General features: G+C 28.5%; 1 protein-coding gene across 1 annotated transcript in view; it reads right to left on the bottom strand.

The window, feature by feature from the left end:
• LOC119687443 (zinc finger protein 628) overlaps positions 1-13,883 on the bottom strand; it is a 39,474-nt gene extending 25,591 nt beyond the window's left edge. The window contains exons 1-2 of the mRNA XM_038101761.1: positions 13,203-13,883; positions 3,666-4,143 (exon numbers count right to left, since the gene is read on the bottom strand). Of these exons, the coding sequence (XP_037957689.1) occupies positions 3,666-3,902 (237 nt within the window). The 5' untranslated portion in view covers positions 3,903-4,143; positions 13,203-13,883. The remainder of the gene's footprint in view (positions 1-3,665; positions 4,144-13,202) is intronic.
• Between the last annotated feature and the right edge of the window lie 182 nt (positions 13,884-14,065).

Raw genomic sequence — 14,065 nt, forward strand, 5'->3', positions numbered from 1 at the left:
AGACATAAAATAAAAAAATATTTTCCATAGTATCAAATACTAGTAGAGAAGTAATATATTCTCAAGTTTATCTTTATAGTTTTTCTATGGCATATGAATTTATATATAATATTTTCAATATCTGAAGGTTTGAAGCTTAATAATACGATTTGAGTTAATGTTTTTTTAATGGACTACAAAGAAGAACACATTATAAAATATGCTTCTGAAGCATATTTGATAAAAGATTTACTGAGAGATTTGCTGTATCAATTAAATTTTTATATGAACTATTATAATAAATGTAAGGAAATTTATACCAACAAAAATGTAATTAAATATAAATATAAATATTAAGATATTGAAGATTTATTCTTTTATAAAAAAAATACATTTTTGGAAAGAAATTTTTTACCTAAAAGTACACACAAAAAATTAAGTTTAATAATTTATTTGCCAATTCGTTATTTATTCATTGAAAATACAAAACGGTTTATCACATGTAAACTTTTACGGATCGTAGATACTTAAACAACAGTTTTTCCATGTAGCCATTGCTATAATGTTTTTTACTATATGTTAATGTACCACTTTTATAAAAAAACTCATTATTAATGAGATATAAACCTCTATTTTTATATACAGAGATTATATGAATTGCGTAAGAAATTAAAAAGTAATTATAATAATAGATTATAATTAATTTTGAAATATAAAAGCTATAAGCTTTAATATGAGAGAACTTTGATTAATAATACAAAGTTCATTAAAGTAAGAAAAAATGTATATTTTTAGAAAACACATTTATTAACTATTCTGTAACTGGGACAGAACTCAGTAGTTTAGTGTTGGATTGAAGAATCGAAATGAAAATACAAAAGATTCACTATTTTTCATTTATTAAAACAGATATATTGGCTTTAAATTTCAAATTATGGTTATTAATTAATTAGACTGTCAAATTTATCAAAAAAGATAAGTTAAATGTTCTTGGTACAATAGAAATAAATATATTTACAAGGATTTCAAAATAAACACAATAAAACAATGCACCAGCGATAAACCGATGAAAGTATTCGATAAATTAGGTGAACATAAAACTCCATGTAATAATAAAAAATTAACAAAATTAGATATGCCGACATCCAGATACTTATAAATACAACAACACAGTATAACATTAAAACAGCACATCTTAAGTCAGACATACACAAGTATACCTATCCAAAGGAAAGATTAACACTCTTTCGATGAACACCAACTTAAAATAATCAATCAACAATCAGCACCCGCGCTAGATTCAATATCATTTAGCCTAATCTTTACTACAGTTCTATGATCTTTTCAAATGCTTAGTTTTCAGGTGATCTTGGGCTGCTACAACATTCAACTTGACGCAATATCTTAAAAATATAATACCTAAAAATCATTACCATCAAACAATTATTGCAGTCAGAAAAGAAAATTTTAACCTGTAAATTAAAACTCATGCACAAGTGATTAAAACACAATAGTCCCAATGTACACATTAACTTGAATCCACTCTATTATTGAACGTACTCATTGAAGTGGCTAGGTTTCTACACTTGGATCCTGCTTGACTTCAAATTAAATCCCACCCATTCCCAATCCACTTTTATTTCTAAACAATCTCCACACTTCCACACTTCCATCACCTATCTATATTCTAACACAAGTATACGTCTATGTAATTCCTTTCATGGTATCTGCTTAATAGATTTCTGCGAACAACAACAACTAAAACATAGTTTCGAGAATATAGGTAGGCAAACCTAGTTAACCAAACCTATGCATAGATCAAATAGGTTCTTTTCGATTGCAGATACATTCTTTAAAGGCCACCATTAGTGAAGGTATACATCATCTAAGATGTCATTACCGAATTTCAAATGATAGTTTCACGCAATATCAAGCAATAAGTACAGCCTCACGACTGCTGGAACCAAATACTTTTAGTCAAATTTTCGAGAAATCCGAGCGGATTCAAAATTCTAGTATATCTTTGACATCAGTGTATATGTAACACTGAAACTATGCTCTATTAAAATATCGACGACTAATGGAATGTGCTGTACAATAATATATACCCAAGCAATATTAGAATGCAAGCCCTAGCATTTCATTCAGTATAGCAGACTAGTGAACAATTTAAAGTAATACTTTAAGAGATTCAAGCAGAAACAAAATTCTAGTATGTCTTTAACACCGGATTTCCAGTTCATTTATTATTTCAAAGAAACCCTAAAAAAAATATACCCATGTAATATTTGAATAGAAACCCCAAGGTTTTATATTGCATAGCAGATCAAGGGCGATTTAAACACTTTATTCCAAAAAAACGACTAAAATATATAAATCCATAACAGATCACAGACGATTTAAAGACGCATTTTATTCAAAAAAAAAAAAAAAAACGACTAAAATATTTTCAACGAATTTGAATATAACGTTAAGTAAAGGGAACTACTGTGGATACTGCATTAATGCCATTTTCGACTAATAAATCTGGGGTAACTTTTTCTACAATTTTCATATTCGATTGGTAAATCTTAAACGAAATATACTGTTTGATCAAAAAAGAACGAGAAGTTAAAAAAAAACGCAAAATTTTGATTTTTAATCATTTTCTTTATTATCGCCTTCAAAGTACTCTCCTCCTGCGGCAATACATGCATGCCAAGGCTTGAACCAATTTTCCATACAAGATTTATAGGCCGCCGAAGGTATGGCCTTTAGTTCACGCAGCGAATTCTCTTTTATGGTCTCTCGTCTATTGTCCTCGCAATGGCAATTTGAGTCGGGGGCGGGGGAAGAAGAAAAAGACACACGGGGCCATATCTGGAGAGTACGATGCTTGGTTGATAATATTGATGGAGTCTTTTTTCGGTTTCGGCTCACCTTCGAAGCAGCATTCGGTCGGTTTTTGTTTGGTGGGCATGTCAAATTGATGCATTCGATGAATGTGGGGTCACTATCTGCGTTGGAAATCATCTCTTTGGCCACATCACAATGACACTTTTTTTGAATGAAATTCAGCTAAAAATCGCCACACGAAAATTTTTCGACTTCTTTATATAGACTCCAAACAAAAACTAATCGTACAATATGCGTTAAACTTTGACAGAATGTGTATAATAGTGTTGCCAGCGTAAAAATAAAAAAAATTTACCGATTGGATAAGCGCGGGAATTCAAAAAAAGAACGAAAAAGTTCTTTTTTGATCACAAGGTATAACACTCGAGATTAATTTATAACACTCTAGATATTTTGTCAGAGTAGCAAGATTACCCTGAAATGAACAGCTGTTTTATATGAGTGGACAGGTAAAGTGTGATTTGATTCGATAGATGTATTTATGAATAACTATAAAAATGTTAAAGTACTCTAAAAATGTTCGGCAACAAATTCCGACAGATCGAATGTAAATTTAGATTGAGTCTAGATTTACCAATCGAAAACGTCATAAGTGTTTATATTTCTAATGGAATGCAGTTAAAATATTAAAAAATAAAACTACTATATACTATACTATGTACTATAGTCAGTTTATTATTGAACACATGTTTTTATTTTTATGAAAGTAATCAAAGCAATTCGTTTACGTTTTTGAAGACACCCTGTTTTTTCTTTTTTTTTTTTTTGTTAGTTTTAATACATTAACTTACCTCATTTAACTGATGCGGTTGTTGTTGCTGTGTATGTCGTGAATGTTCAATTTGTTGTTGTTGTTGTTGTGGCTGCTGCTGTTGTTGTTGCAATTGTTGGGGAGAGTGCTGATTTTGTTGCTGCTGCTGTTGTTGTTGTTGCTGCTGTTGTTGATTAGATTCATTTCGGTTTGTTGTTGCAGTGGCTGTTGCTGTCGCTGACTCACCAGGAGTTGCTGTTGCATGTTCAGTATTCATTTTTCAAATGCAACCATGCGATTGCAAACATTTTTTCATACTTATATTTATGTTTATTTATGTTTATTTTAACGTGTACTTGCTTATCGGTTTGTTTGTTTATATGTTTGTTTGTTTGTATGTTTGTTTGTTTGCTTTTCAAGTGTTCAACACTTTTTATTTGTTTATTTTGTATCCAAATTATCCTAAAATATGCAAATGTAACAAACTAATAAGAAAATAATGTTCTCTCAATCCAAAACTGAAAATAAAGAGAGAGGAAAATAAATTATCATTTAAGAAAAATTTTTCATTTTTATATAATTTTAAAAAATTTCAAAAAACCGAGTTTTAATATAAATTAGAAGTAGTTAGTATTTTTAAAGATTATTTTTATAATACGTAATAATGATACAAGAATTTAAACTAGTTATAATGCCTGATTTCTGTTATTACTCATTGATTTTTATATGACTAACGTGACAAATTACATATTATTCATCTTTACTATACAATAACACAATTACATAAATACATCAAATTCCTATAGAAACAAAACTAAGATAAAGATCTTTAAATTCTACTAATTGACAGTGATGTTGTATGGATTCGAAACACAATTTGTAACAGAACAAATACATCCATACCTTCATTGAACTCTAGCTTCACAAATTCCTTAGAGTCTCACGACTAAATCCTATAACAAACGCAGAACTACAGAGAAAAGCAAGCATGTCAATACCTACATTAGTAAATTTATAGAGGATATCATTAACGCGGTTTTATTATGCAATTCTCAAGGTAGCTGAAGAGGATGTAATCTGAGAGGCTTTGAAAGAATTTCGAAGACAGTAAAAGAGGCAACCAGGGAAATTATATGTAGACGAGCAACATTAAAAAAAAATCAATGAAAAACTAGAAGACCAATCCCCAAGGCAGCAGAAGAGACAGTCTGGAAGGCTACATGCTGACGAGTAACATTGAAAAACTAGGAGACCAATTCCCAACGCAGCAAAAGAGGCAGTATGGAAGGCTACATGAAGAGAAACAACATTGAAAAAAAATTAATAAAAAACTAATAAAACCATTCCCAAGACAGCAGAAGAGAGTCTCAGATATGGACACCATTAAAAAAAATTAATGAAAAAACATAGAACCAGTGTTAGAAATGCTAAAGAGCATCTAGGCACTGCGCTGTAAAGCATGCAATGCAATCTACTTATAGATAGACTTGGACTCAGTAAAAAATCAGCACATAAGCTTTCGTTATTATTATTAGCAATATATCATACATAATAAAAATTAAAGCTAAAGGCTCAATACGATAGAAATCTTCGCTAATTTTTGGTTGGTAGTAATAGACATTTTAATTTTTGAGAGTTATAAAGTTCTGTTAAAAATAAATTTAGACGAAACACAATATATAAACAATTTCAGTTTGGTACGAAAACAAAATAATTTTACGTATCTTAGTTAAATTAGCAACATAAGTAATGGCTGCAAACTCTTGAGAATCTAATTTGCTGGAAAAAAATCAAAAACATAATTCTACTAAATTTTCTATATAAAGCCAAGATATATAAATAAAGACAGTCAGTAAGATAAAATGATGATCTATTAGATTAGATTAAGATTAAGTTTAGATCCAGTTATAATGCTATAGCAATAATTTAAAACTATTCTAAAAACTGGCGAATCTATGCCCAAGTGCCGTTCGCCCCACCCAAAAGGCAAAGACACAAGTAGAACCCTGTGGGTTACGATAACAATATCAATATAAAGTTGTGACAAATGGAATAATAAGTGTTTACGAAAAAAAACTACTAATAAGCTGTTGGAGACTGGGTAATGGTGTCAATAAATAGTGGATGGATGTTTTTTGCGAGTGGTCAAGATTCGTTATGGATTGCATGGCCAATAATGATGATGATGAATGTTAACAATTATCATAAAATAGTTGTAGAGCTAAGTTAAAACAGAACTATTAGTGAAAAACCAAAGTTTATTCCTGTCGGACCCAAAAAAGGGTCCGAACTAAAAAAAATTATATCGGTACAACATCGTAAAGTTTAATATGAAATCATTATTTTGTAAACATTTATTACTGAAAACTATAAGCTCAAAAATAGTTTTCCTTTATAGTTTTCATTAGGTTTTGCTTTTTTTGTTAGTTTTGTAATCTCGAAAAATATGCCATATTGACGACATATAGACTGAAAGAAAAAATTGCTTAGAATGGTAAATCACGAGATCTTAGAAATCGTAATTGTGGCTAAAGTCACTTGTCACTGTTATTGTTGTAGGCCGCCAGGATCTGCTTGTGTAGTCAGTTATGGGAGTTTCGAACTCGACAAGTGACTATGGGACATAGACCCGGCTTTTCTTGGACTAATGTCTGTCGTGTTTTTGATTGTGTTATGTATAATATGAAATATAAAAATTGTAAACACTAAAAATTAATTAATTCATATAAAAGGAAACAAAACGAATATTAGAAGGGCAATGGTAAGCATTTTTATCTTATACATTTAAATTAATTTATTTATATAATGTATTTGAAATTATTAGTAAATGAGATGCTCATATGATTTTAACGGATGACTGGAATATTGCAATATATTCCCAGTGAACATTCACGATAGACTGATTTTTGAAATTGGCTTCAATGAAACTTACGACTTTAAATTTTTTACGAGTAAAATCTAACTCTAGGTCTTTTCTTCTGTGAGCATGTTGAAAAAGAACAAATAAAATAAGCACTATTTTCGATGGCAACTCTTGACAAAATGGAAATTTTGTTAGGCTTATATGTGCAGAACACGTAATAAAAATTAATGTTGAAATTTCGATAATGAATAATAATTCTTTGTAATTCTGAATAAAATATAATTTTTCATGCCTTTCAACAGTAAAATTATAAATGGAAAAAGTAACGTATTTGTTACGTACAATGACGACGCGAAATACGAAGAATTAACGAAATCATGCGTTGACAGTTACCCGGAAATTTCGTAGGTACTTTCAAAAGTCGTTCGCAATAGACGAATTTTTAGTCTTGGCAACCATACGACTTGAGCTGCTTATTAGTTAGTTAAGCGATTTCAAAAAGGTTGAACTAAATAAGCCAGCAGTGTTGTTGTTTCATATGTTATTTTTAAAATAAGCAGTTGTTCTTTTGTGATATGCTTACAAAAGAAAAGGTCTATTGTTGCTTAACATGTTTTCCTAATTAAGTTGCAAGTATTTTTTTGCTACTCTGAAAGAAAAAATTACGGCTAATATTACTTAAATCAGATGAGTGTGTTTAGCCACATACAAACACATAGACCACATAGACTACAAGTCGGTTTATAAACTCATTGAAAATGTATTTTTGAGATAAACACTGATTTATTAAACCATTTCCCATGTCGTACAATTTATATTAAAATTATACAAATTATGGATACTCCACACATAACAATATACATACATAGCATAACTTAACATAGGTTATATAAAACAGAGAAAAAATGTTTTTAATCATTTTTACAGATTATGTAGCTAACAGAATACATGTAATGAATTTTCATACACACATACGCACACATGCAACTATTGCATGCATGATTTAATTAAACTTTAACCGTGCAACTTGTAATTAACATTTTTTTACTGCATATATTGGGATTTACTTAGAAGATATAAACGAAATTTTGCTCTTTATTTGAACTGAGCACAAATCAAGTATTTTTGTATTTTTGTATTTATAGAATATAGGATAATGCACAAAAATATGAATCTATGCGAAAGTATTTATGATTCGTCGTACTAAAATGCGTTCATTGGAAAATATTGAAATTATTTTTTTTTATTTTTCATTTTTTTTTTGTTTAATTTAAAAACCATTAAATGAGTATGATTTAGTCGTTTGCCCGCCCGTCCGCTTATTTATCGACAAGTATATGTGGTGGGCAACAACAGCGCAGTCAATCATTAAAACTGCATTTGTATATGTGCAATTCTTAAAGTTTCCTCTCGCTCTTGCCAACACCGCCGCCTCAAGCAAGAATAGAACAACAAATGATGAATGTTTTATATTTTTACGTACAAGTATTTACATATATATATTTACATGTACTTACGTATTCAAAAACTAAGGAAAAGTTGAAAATGAATTGAAGCGCGCAAAATATATTACAAGAAAAATTAAAAAAAAAAAAAAAAAATGAAAATTAAATAGAAGTCAAAAATAATGCTTTAAAAGCTCAAATAAAAATTTTATGATTTTTATACTTTGAATGATTGGCGCAGTAAATATATTTTAGGCTTTTAAATTTAATATTAGATAAATTATGTGAGCGTAGATACATGAGAGAGGCAGCAGCAATTTTACTGTTTATGATTCTGCTATGTACGTTTTTCACAGTTTCTATTTTATTATTATATTTTCTATACTCAATTAGAATGCATTTAATAATTGTTTAAAAATATGTGTAGCAAAAAGAAACAAAACAAATGTAAATAAAAGCAAAACATTTAGTGTGGCAGTGTTGTTCTTAAAAATTTAAAGCACGAGTAACGAGTAAAAACTTTATAAATTAATAAAGATTTTAAAAATGTTAATAAAATCTATAACTAATGATATTTAATTATTATAAATGTTTCATAGAGATATTGTTAATTTAAGTATGTAATCATAATACTATTTTTGCACTGTTTATATCACGTATTGTTATATAGAAAAAAGCTGTTCACCAAATTATTAAAATATTTGTAACATATGTATATACATTCTTCAAATAACAGCACTAAAGCAAAAAAATTTTTTTTTTGTTTTGTATAAACAAATTCGTTTTGTAATGATGTAAGCTTAACAAAACTTTGTTTTTCTTTTCCATATTCCATTTCAAAGTTTATTCCATTTCGCATATATTGCGAATAAATTACAAATATTTTTGCGCCAATTTTTAATTACTGCTAATGCAACCCTGCGCTATATCGAATATAACCAAAATGACACGATGACGTGAATTGGTTTGTTGGTCCGTCTCTTTTGCATTTTATTTTTTTACAAGGAAAAACTATTTAAAAAGAATTTCACAATAATTTTTCAGCAAAAGCACTAAAAAAACATATATTTTTGTATATAAATTTAACTATGCAGAAAAATTAATCTTTTAACACTTAATTGTGTAATAAGGAAATTTTATTTCTGTATGTTTTTAGCTTAAAAAAGTTGTTTTTTTTACCACTTAAGTTTTTTCTACGAGGAAGAACGTTGACAATGTTAAAATTACGTCGGCGGAGGTGAGACGACGATACGCGATGCGTGTGCTAACTAGAACTGAATGAGAATTTTCAACGAGGAGACGAGAACGAAACAAGCAAAAGAAATAAATTACTTCTACAATTGGTTTCGTGAGAGGGGAAAAAACAGTGTTTTGTGCGCTATATTGGGAAAGGTAGTGGGAATGAGTACGAAGATTTCATTAATAATTGCTTTTATTATAATAGCAAAAAAAAAGCTTGCAGTAAGTCACAAATGCCTACCATTTTCTAAGTAAACTAAAAACCTTTTTATAGTAATTTCTATTTAAAATAAGCTATATATTAAAATCTAATTTATGTATTAAACTTGTAATTGCTATATGGTTAAGTAATAATTGCATAGTGTATGATTATTGCAGTGATGGGATAACAGTATGACACAATCCAATAAGAATATAAAATCATTGTCATGTGCGGTGATATCCATTAATGGCAATAAGAATATGTGAATTCTTATAGGTACAGATCTTGAAAAGTATAATCTCAATGAGAGTCATAAAATTTACTTATGCCTATTTTTTATATGATAAAAAATAAAATTATGTATGATTGTAAAAATATTTTCTGTATTAAACCAATAGACGAATAGAAATTTTATATTTTATGCACATTAAAAATCATATTTCACAAATTGATAGTTATAATAACAAACCAATAGCTTATCTTCATATTAAATTTAACTAATTACCGAATTACTGGCCCAGTATAAGGTACAGCTGCTTACTAACAAGCAAATAAAATAATTGTATATAAATGAACTAAAATTTTTAACAATATGTTATTTTCTAAACATAAAGAGAACCAAATACAAATATTTAAATAGTAAAAATTAAATAATTAAATACAAGAATTGTTTCCAGGACCACTGATGATGGGTATTTGGCAATACTCGAAACAGCTGTATGGTCAGTTAAAAATTTAATTACTTAAAATATTAAAAAATAAATTTTTGTTGTTGTAGTTCACTACTGTTCAAAAAACCTCTTTATAATAATAAAAATTTAAATATAAAAAAAAATTTATCAGGAAAAAAAATTTTCTTTATTAGTGTAAAAACTACAAAATTTAAGAACCACTTCTAGTAAAAATTTTCTTAATAGAAAATCACAAAAAAATGAAAGAAATATGCTTTTCGTTTTCTTGTCGGAAGAGGTAGAGGTGGAAGAGGTGGTTGTCCAGAAAGACGAGTGGTTATGGAACATACTATGACAGTCTGTAGCCTTAGCAATAGTCTCTACTAGAATTGTAGTTAACTATTTTTCAATAATTAAACCACACTTCGGTTAGTATATTTGGATAATAACTATCAAAATTATAGGCCTGCAATAATAATTTTCTGAAATGTATTGAATTTATTCAATTTTAATGTAATTTATAATTCTTTGACAATAAAGAATTTATTGATACAATCATAAAAAGAAGAGATTAGAAGTAATCGAGTGAAACGATGTAATAAAAATGTTCATTAAAGCGAAACCCATGGCTCCAAGACGGCTTGGAAAATTTAAAGAACGACAAAGACTATATTGGCGTTTAATTCAAAAACAAATAGAAATAGATTTCTGAAATAGATTAAAAAGAAAAATATTATTTTAATTTTTTATTTATTATTATCCTGTATTAGTTGCGTATATATCCAAATGATCAAATTATCCTTTATGAGTAAAATTATATTAGTAAGCTGTGATGTAATATCAAGGAATGGATCTTTTGTGTACATATTTTCATTAGAAAATAACTACGTCTCGTCGAAATTATATGAGACGTGGACATGGATTTAATTTTCATAACCAAATGAATTTTCTCTATAGATATATCAGATAAAATAACAGATAATACTACGCAAGATATGCAAGTAAATTTGGATGTAATCCTTTGCGACCCTGGACGAACTTCTTTGTTAATCTTTAAAATTGCAAGTTTCATATGTTCTAATAGATTTGCAACTAATATTAATCGACATTATATAAAAAATAAGTCAGTCAAAAAAATATCGAATTTCGATTCGAACTGAAATTAACATTTATACAATTTTCAAACCAATTAACAAATATTTCTTAAGCTGAGATTTAATCAAAAATATATTACCAAGTCTTTGACTTTAAGGACATAAGAAAGATGGTTGGACACAGTCAAAGGATGGACGTATAGTTAACAATGACAACTGATGCAACTAAGCCTGTAAAATGTTTCAACACAACGGCACATTTATTTCTCATTTATTTCGTTGTTATATATTTTTGTTCTATACTTTTATATTAGAGAAGTAAACTGATATTCAGCTAAAGTGAAATTTTTGAAAATTAATTCAATTCAATTGAAAAAAATATATTTAACGTAAATAACTGAAATAAATAGAAATATACTAAAAATAACGCTTGAAATAAAAGTTAAAATTAAAAAAAAAAAAAAAAAAAAAAACAAATCTAGTTATATAGTCCTTTTTTCTATATAAAGTTACCAATGTTTTGAAATTTTTTGACTTCTGCATCACGGTTTGTTATTATAAAAGTTTACGATAATAGTCTTTATATAATATATAAATAATAAAAACACGAAAACTCTAAACAAATAAAATTGTAAAAAAAATATTAAACATGTTGTGTAAAACGATTTGTAATGACGAACAAAATCCTTCTTAGATACGTCACTAATCACTGTGTAATGTGAACATATAAGTCGAGTAGCAAAGTGTTCCATGCAAATACCAATTCTGTGTATGAAAAAGAAAAATGAATTTTCAACAACAACAATGTTGTATTGTGAGCAAGAGCTTGTTTGTATGTACAATATTTATTTAAGCATATACTCGAAATAATACTCTATGAAACATATATCAACAAGAAAGTAAAATTACTGTAGTAAATGGTCAAGTTTGTAAATGTTAAGAACTCTAAGAATTAAAATTAATTTAATTCTTATAATAAATATTAAAATACTTATAATAATATAAAAACAATAATGGTAGTGTTCCTGTTGGAAACGGTGACCCGCGGGCGTCTGGAACAGTACACAGAACGGTATAGGAATAGGAATAACCGGGGTGCTCTCATCGGAGCGGAGCACTACGACCATAGTTGATCTTTTGTGCTGCAACAGACCCTAACAGACCAGAAGATATTCCACCTTCCGAATGAAAGCAAGAATGTCGGCCATTGACGACCTTCTAATGTCAGAAGTGGAGAGTAAATCTCGACCCAGTAACCTCCTCCTGGCCCAGATCAAGGCTGGGTAGTTACAGCAGGAACGGTATAGTAACTACAGAATTTAGTAGTCAAAAAAAAATTATTTTAATTGTGTCACTGATCTCAGACTCTGGTTAATACAAAGCTGAGTTTAATAGTAAAATAAGGAAAAGTTTTTGTAACAGTAACAGTTTGGTACTTCGTTATAAAAACTCAAATATTAACTCTACTTAGAATAGTAAGAGCTTAGGAATTAATACGCTGTATGGATGTGGAAGAAAGAATAATAAACAGAGAATAAATATTATTTTTCTATTAAAAAAAAATGTTCTCCTTTAGTTTATTACTGGAAATTTAATGGGTTAATACAAATTTCACAAACAAAATAATTGCAATAACTTGGTGTGCTTTGTGTTATAGGTTATTTTAGTGTTTATAAAGGCAATTAGTTACATTCACTACACCGGCAAATCGCGCTATGTTACTTTCAATTTCTATTTAAGCAACGTTTAAAACCCGTTTATCAATTTTGCATACAAATTTGCAATCAAAATTTGTATTTAAAAATTAATACACTTATAATAATCCTTTTGTAAGGATTTTTATATATAAAAAAGGCTAACAATTCATATTATTTACAAATTCATTCAAAATAACCTTAACATATAATTATTAGTATTAACATTATTAAGCATTAAATAGGAACTATCATAAAGCTGATCGAACAAAATTGAAAACGACAATGATTTTAAATCCTATATTATTATTTGAATACGTTTGTTTATAAACATTGCATGACTACAAAAAATAAATAAATAACACAAACCAGAATTAGTACCCTCTTGTTATTAAATTTGATAAGACTTGGCACAATACAACACTTTCCTCCGCACTGATTATCCGCCGTAAACTATGGATGTTGAAGACAACGCATGCCCACAAAATGCATAATATAATAATTTTATTAAAAATTAATTGCCAAAGTTTAAGCGCACTAAACCTTGTTACCATATGTTGGAATCGTTTGTTTTTTATAAAAAGTTGTTCGAAAATGCAAACATTTTAAAATTTGATTAAAACATATTTTACATAGGTATTTTTTTCGCACTTTTGATATTATTGGAATTAACTAAATATTTATTTATTGTAATATTATTATTCGCACGTACTTTTCTACTCCATTTTTTCACTCCACTACAGTATAACAACAAATGACACCACTCCCCACTAGCTGAATTATTTTATCGCACAACACACTTGTTCTCAAGCTCGATGCCGCCACCATCAATATTGAAGCTTTGGTAGCAGTTCGCTGCCCTCTGCCGCAGCTCCCTGTACAAAAACACGACGAATCAGACTAACGAAAATTCTTAAATGGCTGCCGCGACCGCCGTCTCAGAAATTCATTTCACTTTCAGACAAATTACAAAACATGTTTACTTTTAAATAATATATACATTATAGAACTTTTTTATATATACTTTTAGTTTTTATTTCAGTTATGCTTAAAAATAATAAATATATTTTAATCACTTTATATAAAATAAATATTTAGTTCTGCTTATTTCTTCTGCTAGAACTTTAGACAATAACAACAAATTAACAAGATGTGGGAAGGAGCATTAAAAAACAACACAGTTCGTGGTGAACAAATGACAGATCGTGGTGAAAAGTTTTTTAAATAGAAAT

The sequence above is a fragment of the Teleopsis dalmanni genome, chromosome X, assembly GCF_002237135.1.
Source record: "Teleopsis dalmanni isolate 2A chromosome X, ASM223713v2, whole genome shotgun sequence".
Taxonomy (NCBI): Eukaryota; Metazoa; Arthropoda; class Insecta; order Diptera; family Diopsidae; genus Teleopsis; species Teleopsis dalmanni.